Source organism: Apteryx rowi, unplaced genomic scaffold (genome assembly GCF_003343035.1).
Source record: "Apteryx rowi isolate R43461 unplaced genomic scaffold, aptRow1 scaffold_612, whole genome shotgun sequence".
Lineage (NCBI taxonomy): Eukaryota > Metazoa > Chordata > Aves > Apterygiformes > Apterygidae > Apteryx > Apteryx rowi.
Window position 1 is genome coordinate 413,310 of NW_020450886.1, and position 21,349 is coordinate 434,658.

General features: G+C 41.1%; 1 protein-coding gene across 2 annotated transcripts in view; it reads left to right on the top strand.

The window, feature by feature from the left end:
- Positions 1-21,349, top strand: part of DCAF12 (DDB1 and CUL4 associated factor 12) — a 33,794-nt gene that overhangs the window by 1,433 nt on the left and 11,012 nt on the right. The window contains exons 2-8 of one of the 2 annotated variants that reach the window (XM_026083727.1): positions 770-1,024; positions 9,348-9,554; positions 10,866-10,926; positions 14,838-15,031; positions 16,135-16,200; positions 16,676-16,838; positions 20,758-20,942. In XM_026083727.1, the coding sequence (XP_025939512.1) occupies positions 770-1,024; positions 9,348-9,554; positions 10,866-10,926; positions 14,838-15,031; positions 16,135-16,200; positions 16,676-16,838; positions 20,758-20,942 (1,131 nt within the window). Of the gene's footprint in view, positions 1-755; positions 1,025-9,347; positions 9,555-10,865; positions 10,927-14,837; positions 15,032-16,134; positions 16,201-16,675; positions 16,839-20,757; positions 20,943-21,349 lie in introns of both variants that reach the window. The other variant, XM_026083728.1, reaches the window with a different exon arrangement.

Here is a 21,349-nt window from a genome sequence, read left to right on the forward strand (position 1 = left end):
GCCCGGTTGGGGAAGGGCAAGGAGGAGGGGGGCTGTCCCGATGCCCGGTGGGGGGGTCCCGGTGGCTGGGGAAGGTGCCCTGGTAAAGGGGGGGGGGAGCCCTAGCCCCGGTGGCGGGGGGAGCAGCAGGCAGCTTCCCCTGCCCCCCCCCCGCCGCGGCTCCCTGTCTTGGTAGCACCGGGTCGGGAGAGCTCTGGGGCGCCGCTCCGTTCCTTCCCCCCTGCTGCTCCCCGTTGAGTTCAGTCGTTCGGGCCGTTGCTGCCGGGGCCCGGCCGGGTCCTCGCTCCCCCGCGGACGGAGCCTCCCCCCGGGCCGGCCACAGCCGTGCGGGATGCTCCGGGGCGACCCCAGAGCGGGCCGCAGGAGGCCGCTGGGCCCCGGGGTCGGTAGCGAGCGGATCCCGCGCCCCGCCGGGGCCGGGCGCCGGCTGAGCTCCCGGCGGGGGTTGCTCGGGCCGCCCTCTGCCATCTAAAGCGCTTTTTAATTTCCCCCCGTGTCCATAAGCATCTCGCGTCTCAGCAGCGGCACCGCTGCGGACTATTTGTAGCGTCCCTACAGGGCTACTTTCCGAGCAAATATTCATGCTAAATTGTATAATGTTGCTGAGGGCTGTACCAGCATCCATAAGTTAATTTTCTTGTATGGTATTTTGCAGGTAGTTTGGAAGACTTCAATCGTTTGCTCAAAAAATATGTCTTTGTATTTGGAAGGGTGTTGTTTTACATTTGTTCTACTTGCTCTGTCTAACTTCCTTGTTTATTTTTCGCAGTATGGGTGGGATCACTCAGTTCACAAAAGGAAAAGACTCCCCCCAGTGAAAAGGTCTCTGGTGTACTACCTGAAAGGTAGAGAGGTCAGGATGCAGAATGAGTCTAGCTACCACCGCTTGTTGCATGGATATGCAGCCCAGCAGCTTCCCAGCCTCCTGAAGGAGAGAGAATTTCATCTCGGAACCCTTAATAAAGTGTTTGCCTCCCAGTGGTTGAACCACCGACAGGTGGTGTGCGGGACAAAATGCAACACAGTAAGTGCATCCTCTCTCTGTTTCTCTTTCCTGTGTTATTTACTCCCTCCTCCACTTCCCCCTTGATGCTTACCATAATCAAAGTATGTAGACTGCCAAGGAAAATATTAGGAAGTAATTATGAGTGGAGTCAAAATGATACGTAATTAATTTTGAATGAATGTGGTACTTAATTGTGACCCATTCTCATCTGAAAATACGGCACTATGCAGATGGCTGTGAATCCAAATGCAAGGCCTATACCTAGATCCAACATCTCTCTAAACTGCAAAGGGCAATTTGCTGCTTTTTGAGGGATAGGGGGTGACAATGGAGTTGAATCTTTGTTCTTGTCCTGCAAATGGGAGAGCTAATGAATGTTGTTAGCTTTTGTAAATGACAGCTTTAGTGCCTTACAGAAACTGCTAATAAGACTGTTTTTTTTTTCCATTATGCTCAGTCTTGCCCACTATGCTTCTATGTGTTTTTGTGTGCTGATGGCTTTGAAAAGTGTGCTACAAAACTTAAGTACCATGGTTAAACTCCAGATACTCCTCAGCCTTGCTAAAATATTGTAAACTTAAAATTAATTTCATTTTCAGGATTTTTCTTTGCTTGCTTACTTTGTGATATTTTTTCCACTCTAAATCTGTTTTCAGTTTTCAAATAATTTCCATTGTTTATATATTTTTGATTTGTTTTAACAAAAATTGAAGCCTTCTCAGGTTCTTGCAGTGGTGTTTTGGACTTGAAACATTATTGAGGAATATTGAAATGATGTCCTATGTGAATAATAAATGGAAGAGATCATACTTTTTTGGTAATGTTCTCTCGGGAGTTGTTAGCCTGATTTCACTGGATGAGACTGGGATTTCATGTGTGAAGTTCAGTTTGAGTTAGCGCAAAGTCCAACACTTGTTTTTTGCAAGTTGATTAGTGTCATAGAAATGAATCAAGTAGTGTAAGAAATGCATAGCTGAAGCAGCTCATAAACCTCAGGGTTTATAAGTTTATGTGCTTGTTCTTTGCCTTAAAGGATTTTTTGCATAGAAGCTGTGCTCAGTGGTGTGACTTGTAAAGGGCAGCAGTATTTTTCTCATTTCAAATATGGTGTAATTGTTCACAGTTACATAGCAGGAAGCTTCCATGAAGCAGCTCTTAATAGGAAGCAAAGCCTAGCAGTATAAACAAAACAGTCTTATAACAGGAATAAGCCTGAAGTAGAAGCTCACTGCCTCCTTTATTCACGCATGTTCATCACCTCAGCTGGTCAGCAGCCAGCACTGTTCATGAAATAGCTTACAGGAGACAAACTCCTGCTGAAACAGAAGCTCTCAAAATCTTGCTTACTTTAGCAAGATCATCGCATGTTTTATAGGGCTGCAACAATTTTGCTGTGTTCTGTAACTTCTTTGCTTCCATCGCTGCTGCAGCAAAGATAAATGGGCAAGTGCATTGTTAACGCAACCTTGCAGAAAATTGTTTGCGACCAAACAATCGCAGAACTGAAGTGGGATTCAACCATGTTGTTGTTCCCACTGCATACCCTGCAATGAAGTGTATGTTTCCACGGCTGAACACCTAAACTTAGTTACGTGTGGACCCTGCCTTTTATTAAGCAAAATGTAATAATTACAAAAGAAGCCAAACTTTGTTGTTGCGGAAGATTATATACAAATAAAGAATACTGCAATAGCTTTAGCTTGGCTGCTTTGTGTCTGCGTTTTAACAAGTAGAGCTTTAAACTCCACACTCTAATTACAAGATTCTCTCTCTCATCTTCTATGTAAGCAACATAATAATTCCTTTTCTGATTCTCATACACTGAAGTTGTGGTATTTTCATTGGGTGTAAATCTAAAACAACTTGGTAAACTTTAATGGGGTTTGCTACATTGGACTTGCATGTAGTTAAAGTTAATGCAACAGAAAAATATAAACCATAGCAGTTATTTTAATCAAAATTTGAATGTGACACTGAGAGCTTTTAGCATTTAATTTATAAATTGCCTTTAGCTGTGTTGTGCCAGAAGTGTTCACCCTTTTAATAATAAAAGGAAAGTATACTGTTGTCCTAAGAGGAGTAGCTTTGCTTTTAGCCACTTGACAGTACTGGCCACTATAAACACTGAAAGGAATATAGAGCTTTCTGTCAATTGTTCATTTTTATTGAGTATTATAACTTGTTTGTTTATCTGGGGTGACTTTTTAATCCTTAAATATCCCTGGATATGATTGTGTATATCAGATAACTATTCTTTGATGAATTGTGGTGTTCACAGTGGTCCAGCTGTAAAACAAATTTAGGTTTCTTAAAGCTGCATTTTTACTTCTGGATTTATAGTTATGGAACCTAGTCAGGTGTCTAAATGTCTAAAAATTCAAATGCAGTCACCTAGGATTTTCTGAGGCAGATTCATGGTTGCAAGAATCCTGTTGTTCTTGTATATGATGGGCTTCTTAATGTTATGGAAAAACAAATTAATGAACAGGCAAACCTGTGAGAGGTGCAGATGTCTAGGGTGTGTGTCACAGTATCAAAATACCAAAGGCTGATACTGTGAAGTCTCAGGAGAAGATACTGTCTATAATTAGTGTCTTCTGTTCAAACTTTGCAGAGAGAGTTTGAGACTATGTGCGAGACAAGCTTATGGCAAAAAAACCACAGAACATTGGGTTGTTGAACTTCATTTTGAGTTTTTTTCTATTGCAGGGAACAGTGGAGGATAAAGCTGCTGCTTCTAAAAAGTTCAAATCATCATTTTGTAGCTTCTCTGCCTTCCTCAGTTCTCTGTCTGTATTCAGACATAATTTTTTGTTAATTTTGAAGTTGAAGGATGGAAAAAAACCAGAGGTTTACATCATTCCCTAAATACCAAAAACTTAATAGCTTCCAGTTGCCTGGACTCTAATATTCCTGAATGCTTTTTTTTTCCCCCCAGCCTGATAGTTTTGTGTTTAAAAATGTCCTTACTGAAGGCACTCTGCTGATTCTCAGATGGCTCTTCCGAGGCATGAATGACTTGCTTTCTGGATGCTAGCTGATACCTTTTCTGTCCTTGATAGATTCATATGTTGCCTTGGATGCCCTGTTGTAAATCACCAGTTCTTGTTTCCGTGTAGGGAAAGTGATTTATTTGCTTTGCAAGCTAATGTATCTTATGTTTTTGCCCATGGGATAAGAAGAATCTAGAAGGCGGCTGTTTGTTTCCTCATGCCAGCAAGAGAATGAGAAGTCATGTTCCCACAGTTTGTAACTCTACTCAAAGTCCACTGAACACTGACCAAAACTCAGTGTAAATAAACCTCTGACACCTGTAACTGACACCTCTGCTCACCTTTCTTTCAGTGGCTTTTGAGTAAATAGTCAGGTGTTGTTTCTTGTCTCTCAGGAGCATTTGGTTTTCTGTCAGCTGCATGTGATACCCATGTTGGTCTTCAGAGTCCGTTAGTTTCTTTGCCAGGTATGGTGGGGGTGGCAGCGATGCCCTTTGGCAGACTAAGGCTTTCACTTCTCCATCCTTTGCCATCTGTCAGCATGTGTTAACTCTCTGCCAGCCTCCTGAAATTAAGCGTGGAGGGCAAGACAAATCAAAACTGACGAATGGCGTTTTGGCTGTGAACAAATTCAGTGCCATCAAAGCGCAAGCCCGTCAGCTAGCAGCGCTTCAGAGCTTGTTAGCAAGCTGGAGTGCCTGATTGCACTGTCTTGTCTCTGGGAATGTGAATTCGGAGTCAGCCAGCTCACTGGCTTCTTTTACTGTTGCTCACTTCTTTGATGTTCCTTTGCATTCTACATCGTTTCCCTTTTCTTTCCTTGGACCCTTTCAGGGAGGGTATAAGGCCGTTACCCACCTGAGCCACCTGTAYTCAACAACCTGTAAGTGGATTTTGTGCTAAAATTAGTGCATGTTCTGATCTCTGCTGGAGAAGAGTCATACCAGTTTGAGAGCTTAGTCTTTAAAGACTTGGTGTTTCTTTGGGGCTTGGCATATATTAATAAATCTCTATAGCCATACAGCTAAAGAACCTTATGCCAAGCATTTACGAACATAGAAGATGGTGTTTACAATCTGAATAGAAGAAAAGACTGAGAAATTGGAAAAAGCAAACAATGTCACTCAGAGTAACTAGCGATGGTGTTAGTGCAACGACACTGTAAGCATTGTCCTGTTTTTGTTGTTTTGTTAGCAAAGAAGAGTTTGAAGGAGAACAAGGATGTAGTTTTCCAGCTTGGCTGTGGGTGAAATTTTTGTGATCAGCTTCAGCTGGTCTAGAGAGCTGTGCTGTTGCAGAACAGGATGTTCCCACCTGCTCATCTTTACTGGCACTGATGCTCACATGGCTGGGTAGTCAGCTGGGTCAGCTTGCTGCTTTGTATTCAGACAAGTTTTCTTGTAGGGTTAGCTTTCACCTAAGGCAGAGAGATGATCTGGCTGACCCTAGAGGTGCCTGAGCACCGGTTGTTGTCACAAAGGTGGTGAGACTGGATGGGGAGAAGCATGTGGATTCCCAAAGACTGGCTTAAACCAGATGTGAAACTGCATCCCAGTTTATTGTCTCTCAGTGACTCTGTTTTTAGCAATGCAATATGTTTGTTTTGGGTTTCTTTCAAATGTTAATGTGAATAACTAGAATATTTTTGATTTCTATGAGAGCAGTATCTGAAGACCTGGAGCGCAGAAGGTATCAATAGTGCTTCCTCTTGCGTGAAGAGTAAGCAGTTTGTTGTGGGCATTTCTTGTGCCTTGTAAATCCAAGTCCATCCTGTTTGTGTAATAAAAACATACTGTAGCTCAGGGTGGTACCCTTTGTTGTTGATTGGTTTGCCCTAGCAACTAAAAGATAGGGAAGCCTGCAGTTCTGTGTGCGGGAGCAGCAGCAGAGGACATCAGATAGTCTTATGTGCTGGTGTTTCATAGGCCTGATTTTTTTTTATCTTGCTGTTCATGTGAAGTTCAGGCCTTTCAAACTTTTTGGTTTTTCTCACTGAAATGRATAGCAGTATGCCTAGAACATTTCCCAAAGTAGAAATGGATTGCTTAGATGTAATGTTATGAAAGCACCTGCAGAAATATCATCTGCTGCTTTACTTAGTCAAAYGCTTTGAATCAAAAAGGATGCTTGTGAAAGACAGTTATATTTAATGAATTGGTAGCTTTGCTTTTTTTCCCTCAGCTGTTGTCCCTGAAATGTAGGTCAAAAATGGAAATAGAGTTGATGGAAGAGCTTGGCTAACTGATCTGGTGTCAATACTCTATATAAGAAGAGAAAGTATTTTTGCTGGTCCTCAGATATTTGATTCCCTACTTTTGGCAAATGGCTTTAATCAGGTTCCTCAGTTATGAAGTGGAGGCAGTTTCTTGATTAACTTGATTGTAAGCAGTTTGATAAAGGGACAGCTTCTCAGTAACCGTATGGGATCCATTTGCTGAAAGGACTTCTTGCTGTTGCTGCAATACAAAATAAAAATAAGCACGCAGTAATCTCATGGGGTGTGAAAAGTGTGGCCAGATCATAAAGATTCTTGGCTATGACAAATGTAGTACCCAGCCATGCCTGTCTGCCCTGATCCTTGAGCGACAGAGCTGTTGCAGGCTGTGCCTCTGAATTCCTGAAAAAAACAGGAGGGAAGGGCTGAAGATGGATTTCTCTCAATCAGGTCATTCAGCCTGTTTCCTGTTTAGAGCAAGGTTGTCCAGCAGAGAACAAGATAGCTGAAGCCTGCTCTGTTTCTCGCAAATGAGGTGTGGTTCCTTGGACTTCTGGCCGGTGGCCAAAGCATTCCTTGCTTGGTAAATCCTGGATACCAAATCATACAGCATGCTGACGGCTGACATACAAACCTCTTGCTAGCAGGAAGACCCAAATTATGTGTAAAGCTATAAAATTAAGGTGCAAATATGCACAGCTGACTGCCTGGAGGTTGATGAGGTTTTCCTGCATCCATTAAAAGTTTCAATGACTGCTTTTTATGTCCAGTGGCTTATTGAAAAAGGAGCTTTTATTCCCTCCTGAGATCAAGATTAGTTTTATAATACAGCTATCGGGACTTTCTCAAGAATCTTACAGAGGTCAGGCTGCGTTAGAGTTATTTGCAGATGTACTTATTTCAATGGTAGTGATGCTACCAGTTTGCTTGGAGGAAGGTTAATTTCTGTTTTTTTCTTCAGACTTATGCCATTGTATGCTTTAGTTCTGAATAAATGGTCAAACTTGTTTAAAAGCTCGTTTAAAGAAGTCAGGTATTTCCTGCTTCTATTGTGGAGTCCTTAATACTCTTAAAAAGGTGTTCACTTTTCTGTGTTCTTAGCAGGGAACCTATCTTGTTAGGCCCTTTTAAGTGAAAAAGGGAGCGATGTTACAAACAGCTGTTGGGCTTCTGCTTGCTGGATTTACAGGGAAGTTCTCTTGTTGATGAGGAGTTTTCAGGCGTGATCTGCGGTCTTCCTGTCCTGCCCCAGGTGATGCAATAACCAGAGCATACTCAGGCAGTGCTCGCTTATCTTATTCTTAGGTGGTGGTTGTTCTTAAACTACATATGGTGTGTTAAGTTCCTTGCCAAGCCTGTGGAGAAGTTGCTGCTTAAAACTTTACAGTTGAAACTACAGGGCCAATCCCTCAACTCTGAAGTTTCTTGTTCTAAGAGCAGTTGCTGTTTTGGTTAAGGTAGTACTATGCAGTTGGAGAAAATAAGAAAATGATAGAAGCTGTTTAAGGGCTGAAGACAAATTAGACTGGGATAGGAGCAGAAGAAAGCACTGCAAGAAGTTAAATGTGTCCTGTGGTTTCTTCTGAGAATGTGTTAATGTGGAAACTTGTAGGAAAATGATGTTGAGGTTGAAGATCCAGAGCAGAAGTGTGAGAGTCTGTGATTCTTCAACATTTTTAAGTTTCTAAGATCTTTAACTTTTCAGTCCAATTAGTTTAGAGTTTAGCTTTTATCAAAGGAGTTTTGCATTAGAGTAAGTCTGTCTAGATTTTTAACCTACTATCAAACACCTGGCCTATGGCATGTATGGCTGTGGGACATGTGATACCAGACTGAAGAATATGCAGGGTTTTTAAACTTCAGTCCTCATATCTGTTGAGATGCTCCTCAAAGGGTGAATAGCTTACAGCTGAAGCATGGTTTTCCTGAGTCTGTGGACATCCTGAGGTGTGGATGTGTTTCCCCARTTAGCACTTCCGGTGCCAGCTTTAGGACCTGTAGATGATACTTGCAAGCCTTAGATACTTAATTGTTGTTGTGGGTTTTTCCCCCCCAGTAGTTGGAGGATAGAGGGAGGGAATTTAGAGCTTCTGCTAGAAGGAAATACTATAGTAGAAGTAGAAGTATAGTAGAAGACTGTATACACTCATAGGAGAAGGATAAAGGAGAGAGTTAATGGTCCTGTTTGTGCAGTGCAGGCATTAATTCTCAGGGACGTGGTTACGGCAATGGGCTGCTGTGTACATCATTTTCATCTCAGGAAGTGAGCTGTGCTGTGGGACTTGGGAGGAGGGAGGAATGCCTCTCCCCTACCCTCCTGCTAGGCTTCAGCTCTGGCCTGATCCCCACACCTGTGCCCAAAACAAAGAACTAAACCAGAAACTTCAGTCACTGCAGGAACTGTAACCTGCTTGTCTGTGCAAGGCTGTTAATTACAGAGGAAGATTGGCTGTGGGTTGAAAATGGCGTGTAGTTCTAGGTACAGCGCACAGATCACAGCAAATGGATTTCTGCTTTCTCTCTCTCTGTAGTCTTTTGCAGGAGGATGTATGCAGCTAGATATCTTTTGGGGGGAGGTTTGTTCACCCTCTCAGTGCTATATGTAGTTGCTGTTCTCTGTATATCCTCCAAAAATGATAAGCTCCAATTATATTTATAAGGCACATGTTTGTCAAAGCAAAAACTTCATGGTAAATAGCTTATCTGGGATGTGGGAAACTTGCGCTAAGTGCCTTGATTCTTGGGCTTACTGGCCGTTTTGAGATGGGTCTCCGTCTTTCTTGCTGTTCAGGGAAGCTTGAAGACAATTTTGTTTTGTCCCATTGTTGAACAAGAAAATAGGTTGAGTTTTTTGTGAGATGGGAAACCTCCCTGACAGTTACTATATTACATAGTTTCTCTCCTTCCTCTTCCATTACCGTGGAAACAAAAGGGATCATTCAGATGAAACCCACTGAAATGAATTTAGTTTACTTGTTTTAAGAAATAACTCATCTCTTCCTCTGTTATACTTTTGCAGCACTTGTGATTCARATTTGGAAAGAATACTTGTTCAGACTGGGGAATATCTCTGACTATTTTGTTTTTCTGGTCTTTGTTCAATGATAACTTGCATCTCTTTCTTGTTTTCCAGTTGTTTGTGGTAGATGTCCAGACTGGTCAAATTACCAAGATTCCTATTCTGAAAGATCGCGAACCCGGCATGGTGAACCAGCAGGGCTGTGGTATTCATGCCATTGAGCTCAACCCCTCAAGGACCCTTCTGGCCACAGGTGGAGACAATCCCAACAGTCTTGCAATCTATCGGCTGCCCACCCTTGATCCTGTCTGCGTGGGAGATGTAAGTGCAAGTATTTGGGGAAAGTTTATTCTGTGACTTGTAAGAATTATTGCTTTGAAGGACCTAAGGTCAGAGCAAGGTTAGGATTTGGGAATCTGATAGTCAAGAGTGAATTTCTGAAAGTGTGAACTGGTATTCCTAATGAAATTGTTTTTTGAAAGGTTTCTTTAAATATAGGTGAGCAAGTAGTCAAATGTGTGAGAAGACTCTCACAATTCTGGGTCTGATTTCTTCTCTCTACCTTCATTTAGGTCCACTTCAGATTCCTTTTAAGTATCAAAACCTGGCAAACTCCTAAATGTTAGTAAAGTCTAATTGTGACAGTGAAGACTAAAATTGAGACACAAAACGGTTTCAGTGAGAAAAAGCTCTTTTGAGAAATTGAAAAGATGATAAAAGTTCAAGTTTTCCCCTTCTCTGGTGCAGCTTATGCATGTATTAGTCTGAAGGCAGAATTTGCCTCTGAGGATTAGTTCTAACCCTGTGGCTTCTGCCAGTTTGATATAAGCTGTACCAGAGTATTTTTGAGATGTCATGATGTCATGTTATTTCTTTAAAATAGCCAGCCTTAAAAAGAAAAGAGCTGAAATGAGTATAGCAGTGTCCTGTAAGCCCTTCTCTCTCCTTTCTCCTTCCTTTGGAGTTAGTACTTCCCATAGACATTAACTGCAATAGCAGAGGTCAGAATTTCTGTGGAAGCAGATAACCAGCTGCAGAAGAGCTTGACTCTGAAGATTTGTATTCATTTGAGTGCTACTGTGACTTTGCGGCTTTTCAAACAGAACTAGAGCCTCATGCTTTTTTCCCATAGGTTTCTGATTAGCTGAAGAAAAGATTCTTGAAAAATAATAGTCTTGGAAAAAACCTATCCTAGCAATGTAGAGCTGTTATTCTGTAGGTCATATATTGTAAATAGTATTTTGGTGGTTACTTTATTGTAGAGAGGTACATCTGAGGTAACAAAAGTATGGAACTACTTTGCTGAAGTAAAGAATGCTGCTTTCGGAGTGGAAAAATCTAACTCCTTAGAATTGAGATCAATTCATTTCTGGTCAGAGGCCTGTTTTTCCATCAACTAATGGCTCTTTAGCATTATATACTTAGTTTAATCAAAGTCAAAAAGAAAGTTAAAATTACTTTTAGATATTAAAACTGCTCCCGCCTGATATTGAAGTCTTATCTGTATGATGTTTTTACATATGCCTGTTCTGAGCTAAAAATCAAACTGTTTATTCAAAGAATACCTGTTGTCTTTGAGACTGCTTTAGAGTATAACAGCACAGGGATTCTGACTTCCTTTCTTTCTTTTAGGATGGGCACAAGGACTGGATATTTTCAATTGCATGGATCAGTGATACTATGGCTGTTTCTGGTAAAATCAAATTTTTCTTTTGTGAATGTTTTATAGTGAAGCACAGCACCTGATAGCTCTTCGGGAGGTGCATTTATCAAGGCATAAGGAGGAGGCTTGTTTGAGTAACAGTGGTATTAACGTGGCAGTATCCTGTTCCCAACCCTTTTGTTTGCGATTTTCTGTGATTGTAGAGCTGGGATGGGGGGAACAAAATTAAAACTCCCTAGCCCAATATGTTGGCATATACCATCCCTGTCTCCTGATCTCCAGAAGATGACATGACCAGGACCAAAGCATGGTTGGACTTGAAGTGTAGATTGGGCCTAAATGGATTCTAGTTTGTGAGGGCAGTATAGCATCCAGCAGTTCGGAGTCATTGCAGTTAACTACCTCAGCTGAATGACACTACTTGGGATCCTAACTGTATTTGCTCCTTTTAATCAGTGGGAGGAAAGAAGTGCCTCTAGAGGGAGATTCAACTCACCCACAGTCTGAATTCCCTTCTGGAGTGGCATCTTTCTGCTGTCTGAAGGGAGCTTACAGTTAGACAACTTCTTAAGTAACTTAAGTGGGATGAACCTGAACCCAGGTGTCTGAGCCGTGCGATGTCATCACTAAGACATCTTCTTAATGTGTTTCACCCTGCAGAAAGTGCCTTTAAGCCCCATTAACATAGATTCTTTTCTTGAGACATGCTGCCAACTGTAAATAACCATTCCCATTGCAAAAAAATAAATAAATAAAATAACAGTCCCTGGGACCCTGGATAGAGCTATTGCTGGGGATGAAAAGTGAAATCTTAAGGAGCCTGTTACTGTGCGCAACCTGCACTTCAGAACTTTTGAGCTCTAATTGTTGAGCATTATATGTTGCTTAATCTTTATACAGCTTTTTGTATCTGTGACTGTTGCTCTGTTTTTAAGAGGTTTTTTGGGGTCTCTTTTAGGTACAGCTATGTTTGAAGCCACTGGGAACTACCATGGCTCTTTAAACCATTCTCTGTCTTAAGACAATGCTTTGTTTTATTTTATTTGCAGGGCCCTGCAAATAAACTTTGAAAATTAATGAAAATTAATGAAAATTACTATTCTTCAATAGATGGTGCTATGAGAAGGTCACTAAACTTACTGAGTTACAGTTAAGGACTACTATTTCTGGAGGGGTATTGGTTAACAGTTATTAACTTTGAAATTCAGCAGAGCACTATCAGTTTCCTGAAAAATGCTTTGGAAGACTGATTAATGAAAAGTCAGTTTGTGTTATCCACCCATTAGTCTAAGTCTATATATTTACTACAGCAGATAGCACACAAACCTGTAATCTAAAAGGTCAGTTACTGACTTTTTAGTAGCTAAATGGACAATCAGTGTAACTTATTAAAGTATTATTTACTCAGTTAAAGGTAACAATACCAATATGTTAATGCATTAATTACTGTAATATACTGTCTTGCTGTGACAGCAYGTAGTATTCCATGCAGGGAGGCGTCAAACTGCAGATGACAAAAAATAACTGTCTCATATAAAAACCAAACCCTTAAATTGTTAATTTGATAGGTTTGTTTTTTTTTTTAAAAAGTGGCTCATCTTGGGATTTGATTTTTTTCAATTTAATATAAATGCTGATCCTTGTAAGTCTCCAAACGAAAATTCTGCATTAAAAAAATCATTTAAAGTTAGCTAGTAAGCCTGAAGAGTAGAGAAGATTACAGGTGCCTGGGGGAAAGGTAAGGACCCAATGGAATAGAGAAGCCCAGCATGGGAAATTGAACTATGTTGCTCTGAATGTTTTCAGTATGCTCAAGAGTGGAAGTGTGAGTAGAATAATGCCATGTCCTCTATGCTGTATGAAATTTCAGACAGGATGTACTTGCTAATCTCCAGACTTGTGAGATACCGGGGAAAAATCTTCTGAAYGCAGTTAGAAAGTCTGATTGCTAGTGAGTTCTTCAGAACTTTGCTGATGGTCCTAATCAGGAGGAAGCAATTGCAGCTACCTTCTGACATTGTTATAATGTCACAGGCTGCAATTACATCCGTCTCTGAAAGTGTGGAACAGCAAATATTTGAACTCGAGACACTTGCTAGGAATTATCAAATACCTTTATTTAAATTGAGGAACTAAAGGTGAATTCTTATCACTTCCTTGAGGCAGATTAAATACCACAGGAGGAGAGAGATGGGCATTTGGTCCCATGGCAGATCACACTGAGCTAGATCATTTAGCTGGATGTTAGAGATTTGGCAGTATGTTTTCTCATGTGGGTATTTGGAGGTGTCAAAACCTTTGAGAAAGTGGAAAGAGGACCAAGGGCTTGATTATTCCTCTTGTGTTAATTTCAACAAGAAAAAAGCAAGGATCTGCTTCTAAAATGTGCAGCAGTGAATTTAATTTTATGCTTATGGACTAGTTAAACTTCTTGACCTAAGGCAACCTTGACTGAGGGAGAATCTTGGTTGCTATACTGACTGGGCAAAAAGATTTTTCATGGAAAAAGCATCAGATGGGATGAGTAATTCCCAGGATGACATGAGCCTAGGGTAACAAATGGTATTCTCCTTGGCTACAGGGCTAACCAGTTGGATGACATGCACTGACTTTTCCCCTGTTAGGGCTATTAAAAGGGACAGCTTCCTCCTAAAGCATGTCAAGGTGTTTAGAATTCCACTGCTGAGTATTCAGCCTCCCTATGTGCCATTAAAAGCCACGAGCACGTAAATTGAGTGGCAGGATGTAGTGTCAGCTGCTACCGGCTGCTCTGCAGCGCCATTAGGGAGCTCTTTTGTGTTTGTCTGCAGTAGGCGATGATGGTGGCAAACGACTGGACCGGCCTGGGAGGAGGTGAAGCCATCTCTGCTGTGATGGACCACCAGTATTGCAACACCATGTTTGGCTCCTTAATGTTTAACTGTCCCTTCAGTAATTTAGTGGTCTGATGCTTATGTGGATATTTATTTTTTCCAACATCTTCAAGACAGGAAATATTTCTTATGCATTCCCTGTGAGGAAAGAAGGGGTATATTTTTTTCATACTGTATATGGAAGAAATTGAGATACATGTCAGATCTGGCAAAGCTGACTTGAGTGGAAGTGAGTTGTCTAGATGCCAGAGGGGATTGATATTAGTCCTTGGATTAAACCTTTGCTGATCTATCAACCACAGACTTTGGTCAGCTTTCTTCATTCAGTGTTACTCCTCTTGACTCRTGTTTTGGATTAATACTCAGTAGAAAAATATAGTTCTTGCTTGCTCAGCCTCAGTTCCTGCGTGATGTTCTTTTTTTAAACAAGATGTTGCATGGGTTTAAGGAAGTAATTTTTAAATTAGACTTGATCCAAATCTGTTTAAATGGTGGTTTAAAATAGCTGTTTCTGTTCAATTCACAACAGTGTGTGTGTGTGTGTCTATATATATAGAGTAACATATAATATAAACACACGCACACTGATAGAAATCAAATGATCCAAAATTGACTTAAACCTAATTAAGAGTTTTCTTGGAGGTTTTTGCGTTGGTTTAACAGACTCAGTCAATCTTGGTCTTGGTGTGCCAGGCTAAATGTGCATGACTGTGCTGTTCTAGCCATCTTCTGAGTTTATTCTATGTGTGAATTTTTAAGATGATTGCTGTACAGGATTGCCTCTCTTGATGGCTGCTAGTCGGTTTGAAAAGGGATGAGGTGATTGTAGCTGCTTGAATACCATGTAGCCGTTGGCAAATCTTAAGCGTACAATGTTCTGAACCTCATAGCTTAGTAAGATCATTTTTTGTTAGTTCTTATTAATATTTAAGCACTAACAGTATGTTCAGTTAGATTAAACCAATAGCAATACTATTCTTTGCTTCCTTCAAACCCTGTTTTATCTCAGTTCCTTTTTTTAGAAAAATGCTAAAAATTGTGAAATGTTCTTGTGCGCTATTTATTCAGGTTCCCGGGATGGTTCGATGGGTCTCTGGGAAGTCACAGAGGATGTGCTGTCCAAAAGTGATGCCAGGCATAATCTCTCTCAAGTTCCTGTCTATGCCCACATAACGCACAGGGCTCTGAAGGATATTCCCAAGGAGAACACCAATCCTGACAACTGCAAAGTTCGAGCATTGGCTTTCAACAATAAGAACAAGGTCAGTAAGATAAACAAGGTGGTTGAGAGAAGTCCTAGAAGTGTCTGTATGTATTTTTTTTTTTAAGTTATTTAAGTCAAATATACTGGAGATGCAGCCTGATTCTTTTGCATCCTTCTTGTATCAGATGGCCACGTTCGTCTGTTTTTTCTGTTTCTGCCCCAAGTGAACAGAGAAGACCTAGAGGGGGAGGAAAAAAAATCAGAAGGAAGTTTTCCTGTTAGTTTGGTTTTTAGTCTTGCACCTTGTGTGTGTGTGTGTGTGTGTGTGTGTGTATATGAGGCTGGGATGGGGGATGTTTGCAAGAAGCTGAGGAAACACTCCTTGCAGCTCGGCTCCTGCTCTTGGTGCTTCCCCCCTTTCGTGAAGACTAACCAACATTCAGGTAGTTCCTGTTTTGATGGCTGAATTGTTGCTGGATTGCTCAGCAAGTGAGGTGACTGACAAGACAGACACCAGTACCTGCTTTGGTGTTTTGCTGGCATTTGACAAACGCTGAACGTGAACCTCCCCCAGGCTGATGTTTTGTTATTACTGGGGATGAATCCCACTGAGGGAAGTGCGAGTAGCCTTTCTTCCCCTGCTACTTTTGTTTCTGCCTTCAACGAACAGGGAATGTTTGGAGCAAAGACTGCTTTTTGAAGGAGCACAGTGCTCTTGTGGGCTTTATTTATTTTATACTATAGCTGTTAATTAATCTCCCCTTTGCAGACCTCATCTAGCTTTTTCAATAGAATAGTGCCTGGAAATAAATGATTGCCTCAGGGTAGGAACCAGCGTGGGAGCTGCTGAAGAGAATTGCCAGCTCTAGCTTGTACTGTGCAATGATTCATTATTTGATTGTTTGTGTAACAAGATTTATATTTTTTAAAGTTATTATTTGGTTATTTACTGTTTCATTGACTCTTATTTTACCTGGCACCTTTGTGCTATATTGCATTTTATCAATCAAAATCAATATAAAGTGAAAACTTGTCTTGATAAGCATGTACAGGGTTATGGATGAGTTCAGCCTAGAATATGCAGCCTGCCTCGTAGAGTTGAGTTTGTAAGGACATGTATCATACAGAAGCTAACTCCTTTTTTTTTTTTTTTTTTAATAGGAGCTGGGAGCTGTGTCCCTAGATGGATATTTTCATCTTTGGAAAGCAGAACACACGCTATCAAAGGTACTTTTCTGCTTGGTGTGAAATTTCCACAATGGTCTAGCAATTAAGGCTGTTCTCTACTTTTCATCTCCTTCAAATGCTTGAAGAATGTACAGCAGCGTCTGTAAAATACTTAAAAGCTTAATGTTAAAGTGTCCTAAAAACTAAACTTCACTCCCTTATTTTGGAGGATGGGAGGTGCTCTTAGCTTTTTCGAGTCCTGGGTGAGCTGGAGTTCACTGCTTTGTAGAGTATGATGAACACTTGATTAGCTGTGTTCATAAAGGAAGTTGCACTGGTTTAACTTCAAGTGTAACTGCAAATTAAAACCAGCCATACCTATGCAAGTGTATGAGATAAACTATTTCAGCTGGGAGCACATCTTTCTAAGCTGTTATTCCTTGAAATAACTTTCCTGAACATAGCTTACAGGTTTATTTTATTAACCTTTCTCTTTTTTCTTAATAGATTGATTTTTTTTTTCCTATGTTTCCAGTTACTTTCCACAAAGTTGCCATACTGCAGGGAGAATGTGTGTTTGGCTTATGGTCAGGAGTGGTCGGTGTATGCAGTAGGATCACAGGCACACGTCTCCTTCCTGGATCCAAGGCAGCCTTCTCACAATGTTAAATCCGTCTGTTCCAAAGAACGAGGCAGTGGTAAGGAACTTTTCAAATAGTGCTTCAAACGGTTTGCTTGCCCAAGTAGCGCTTAAGGCTGCAGTAAGACAAACTGCTAATAAATAGGAAGACTTTTTCATGTGACAGTAAAATATCAGTAGTATGTGTAGATTTCACTTTTTTACACCAATATTACTTCAATCAAACTAAGAGCATCTCTGAAATCAGGTGATAGACAATATTAGCGCTCTCTTCATGCCCAGTTAAATTGTAAACCATCCAAATAGTACTGAACTTCTAAATGTGTACATTCTACTTCCATGCTTTTTAAGTCTGTTACTAATACTTCATCTGAAAGTAAATCTGGTGTTTGCACTACTATTAATATTGTCTGTTCTTGCACTTTTCTCTGGGAATGGAGCTCTGCTATCATATTGGGAGTCTATGCTATGACTGAATGCTTTCTTTGCAATTTTAAAGCCGTGAATGTGACTTTCAGTATTCAATGTATATTTGCCTCAAATATGTAAGAGTTCACTCTTAAATTCACTGCAGATTTGAGTGCTCTGTTTTCCTTTTCTGATGTGGATGTACTCTGTGCACTTGAACCTTACACCAGGGCTTTGTGTGAGGGCTCGCAGGGTGGATGGTCCCACATGCTTCTCCCCATGCCTTTTATTTTGAAGCATGAGAAGGCACTGTGGTGTGATCTGCTACTTATTCCATGCTGATCCATGACTAATAAGTTGCAGTCCTTGTTTAGCTAGGCTCTGAGCACCCATCTCTTTTTCATCAGGCAATTTATCAAAATGGAATGCATGTAGGCAAGTATTAGGAAAGTTTTATTTATAAGGTTACTGGCGTTTGAGCAGTGCTGTCTAGATGTATGTCAGGGTCTGTTTCTTTCATCTATGGGAGGATTTTCTATAATGTGAGAATTGGTGCTTCACAAACTTATGCTGTCACTTAAACAGCTTACCAGCAACAGTCTTTGTCCTGAACCACTGTCAGTGAGGGTACTGTGGAGCCTGTTACTCTTTGCTGTCATAGGGAAGTACCACCATGAGACTCGCCTGTTGCCCAGTGGCTAATTCTATCTCGAGTATGTGATCATTCGTGTTGGAAACTATATATGCATAGGTGGTACCTCTAGGACACCAGTTCACGTCTGGAGAAAGCCACTATTCTGTACAGTCAGTGTTCTGCATAGTAGGTAGATCTTCAAACACGCATTTTTGGTGCTGTGGTGCAGGCACTTAAGTAATATTACTTCCCAAAATGTTGAGTGTTTCCACTTCTTTGATCCCCTTGGGACTTGGTGCAGTGCAGCACCTCTAGAAAGTAGGCGGTTGATTCTTGGACTAAATCTGGGTTGACTTTTAAGTGCTCTGAATTGTTACCTATGGGCTTTCTTCTTCCAAATGCACCTGCTGAATGTGGGAAGTCAATGTTATCTTCAGATCATTAATGTCATTATACACAAAAGCAGGCCAGAGAAAGGTGGTAATTTATTAAGACTTGAATTGGGGCTGGTATTTCCCCCCTGTAACCCCAGCTGCTCTATGCAATATAAAAAGGCAGTTAATGCATTTCAGTGTCTCTCGTAAGTGTTGCTTTCTCTAGCAACTGTAGGTGAAAATGCAGGGCTCTGAACTCTAGGTCTTGATCTGCAGCAGCACTTGCTTTCTCTTTGGCTGACATACAGTGCGTTGTTTTGTATTCTTTCATACTTCAGCGATGACTTTATAGCCTGAAGGCAGCAGTGTTACATAGTGGATAAAGCATGTGCAGTGCAGACTAACTCCTCTCTTTGGACAGAATGCATTACTGCATCTTCACTTCCTTCTGGGAAATGTATGGCCCCCTGGTCCCTCAAGAGTGAGACTCCATTTGCTACCTCAAATATTCCAGGCCCCACATAGTACAGTGCTGGGTATGTTGGAGGGATTAATTTGATCAGCTGTAGGCGCAGGTTGTGCTTTTAGTTTGATGTGAATGATTAATCCTAAATGCTTCAGCCCTTTAGGAACCAATTTGAAGTGTTGTTCTTGAAAGCATACTCTAAATATCCTCTTAGTGGTGGGTATATCACTGATTCCTTCAGTTAAGTTTTTGATTAGAAAAAGATCCACAGTCTTTAAAAAGCTATAAAATGCAGAAATAGAATTGAAAAATWTCTTCCATTTGCATTCATCCTCCACCTGTTTCTGTTAAGCAAGTGTTCTGCTGGGCTGCTTCTCAAGAGCACTTTGCTACCAAGCTTTGACTTTTTCCTTTCATTCAAGTGACTGGTCTCACTGACTGCACCTGCTTAAAGCCTTCGGAAAGCATTTGCCTGCCAGAGCTGGGCCCTTGTAATGGGAAAAGAGATGTCTCTGACTTTCGGATACATTTGCAGTTCTGTGAATGAAATAGAAAGTTCTTAAACAAATCTGGTGAATATAATTCAGCAGGTGTGAGACTTGCACAGTGTTGTCCCACCCATTAAGCTAGCTTTCAGTGAAGACCTACCTTGCATCTGAAGCACAGCAGTGTGGCCTTGTCTGATCTGAGTGTGTGTCACAGATGCACATGACTGTGGATGTAGCATCAGGTTGTGGAGGTGGAAGGAGAAGTATGTGTTTCTAGTTAGGACTGTCTGAAGAGGGTGGGATGCTCCCTGGCACTGCATCCATGCCTTTTGGATGTCCACAGTCACATGCCCTGCCAAATATATTCCAGTATCTGACAGTTTTTGTGACTTTTAATCCCACTTGGTTGGTACAGTGATGGCAGTTGGCATTTGGATTTAGCTGGCATAGTAATTCACTTTTTCCCCTCCTGTTTGGATGCTTATTTTGTCTTTGTTTCAGTGGATTTTTAGTCTGTCTTAAAGTAACACCAGCGTTGATAACCTTGCATCATGTTGTGTGGGCACCAGAAACCAGAGAAGTGGTGGGGTTTAATCTGTGTAAAAGAGCAGTTTGTTAGAGTGTATGCTCAGAACAAACATTTTGCACAGTAAATAGTGAAGTGACAGGACCTTTAGCAAATCACAGATTCCTACATGCAGAATCCCCTTGAGACTGTTTTAGAGGGATCCTTGATTAGTTGAGGATTCATATTTAGATTTTGTGAAAGCAAAATGTACTCCTTTTACTAACTCTAATATTGTAACTGCTAGAATGTGCTAGAGTTTTGCTTGGACTGGAACCTTGCTGTGGTTTCCCATATGCTGGTGAAATGTGGTATTGCTTTGGTACCTGGTCTGTTTTCATTGCTAGGTGATCTGCTAAGAAGGACAAAATGTACGCACTGCAAAAATGTAAGGTGCACTTGCGTGAGAATATTTGAGTTGTGATAGCTTCAAAGTTATGTAAGAGTTCGACCTATCTGAGCAGGAAAGGGACTAGTGATTGTGGCGGTTATGCTTGCATGCAGTTATCCTGGCTGCTGCTGGTCAGCAAAATGCACTTGGTATAAGCTGGGACAGTAATTTTGCTCACGTGGTCATTTACCACAGCTTGGCAGGTATCTAGATAGGGTGGGGGTTCGTGGGGTGAAACCAGTAAGAAATTCTTTCCTCTGTGTGTTACCATGTACTTTCTCATGGTGTGTTCACTTAGAGCCTCTTCTCATAGGCACAACAAAGCTTTTCTTGATCCTAAACTGCTTGTGATCTTTGATTATCTGGCAGAGCTGGGGCCTTCTGAGAACGAAGCTTCTTGCTATGAACCATCAGTGTAGCTGATGGCCTCAGAGGAGAAGGGAAGTAGTGTAAATATAATTGGACCTGCTGTTTCGGTGGCATAAATGGGATTTACCTGCACTGCTTCACAGTGATGGGGAAACTATGTGCTGCAGGGAATAGCAGAGGTAGTTTCACTTAAAGAAAAAAATATTAGACATCAAGCAGCAATGCTGCAGAGCCGGAGTATGCATCTTCCTTACTGGATTATATGTCCTTTCTTTGCAACAGGTATTCGATCAGTGAGCTTCTATGAGCACATCATCACGGTGGGAACAGGGCAAGGTTCCTTGTTGTTTTATGATATCAGAGCCCAGAGGTTCCTGGATGAAAAGCCTCCGCGCGCCTGCTACGGCCAGAAGCAGAAACTAGGTGGAAGTGAAATTCTCAAGTTGACTACTGGGAAAGGTTGGCTGGTGAGTAGCTTGGACTGTAGGAGTCCTTTTATGTAAGAGTGCTACCAGGCTTGAGCACCAGTTCATTTTACAGTAATGGGAACTGTTGTATGAAATGAGTCCCAGTAAAACAATCATGTGGCTGATAACTGTAATGAGGAAAAGTAAGAACTTTTGCAGAAATGTTTTCTACAAAAGCTGTGTGCAAGGGTATTGAATGTGAGCATAAGGCATGAAGACTACTTTTCTCATAGACTGATTTATAAATGGACTAAATATTATCCTTATACTTTCTGAAYGTAATCTGACTTCTAGTTTTCAATATCTCATATACAAAATACATTATCTTTTCTCAAAAAGAGGTGCTAATCTAACATGGTCCTCAAGGTAAAGGAGATAATTGTGTACAGTTTTAGAAATTATAGCTT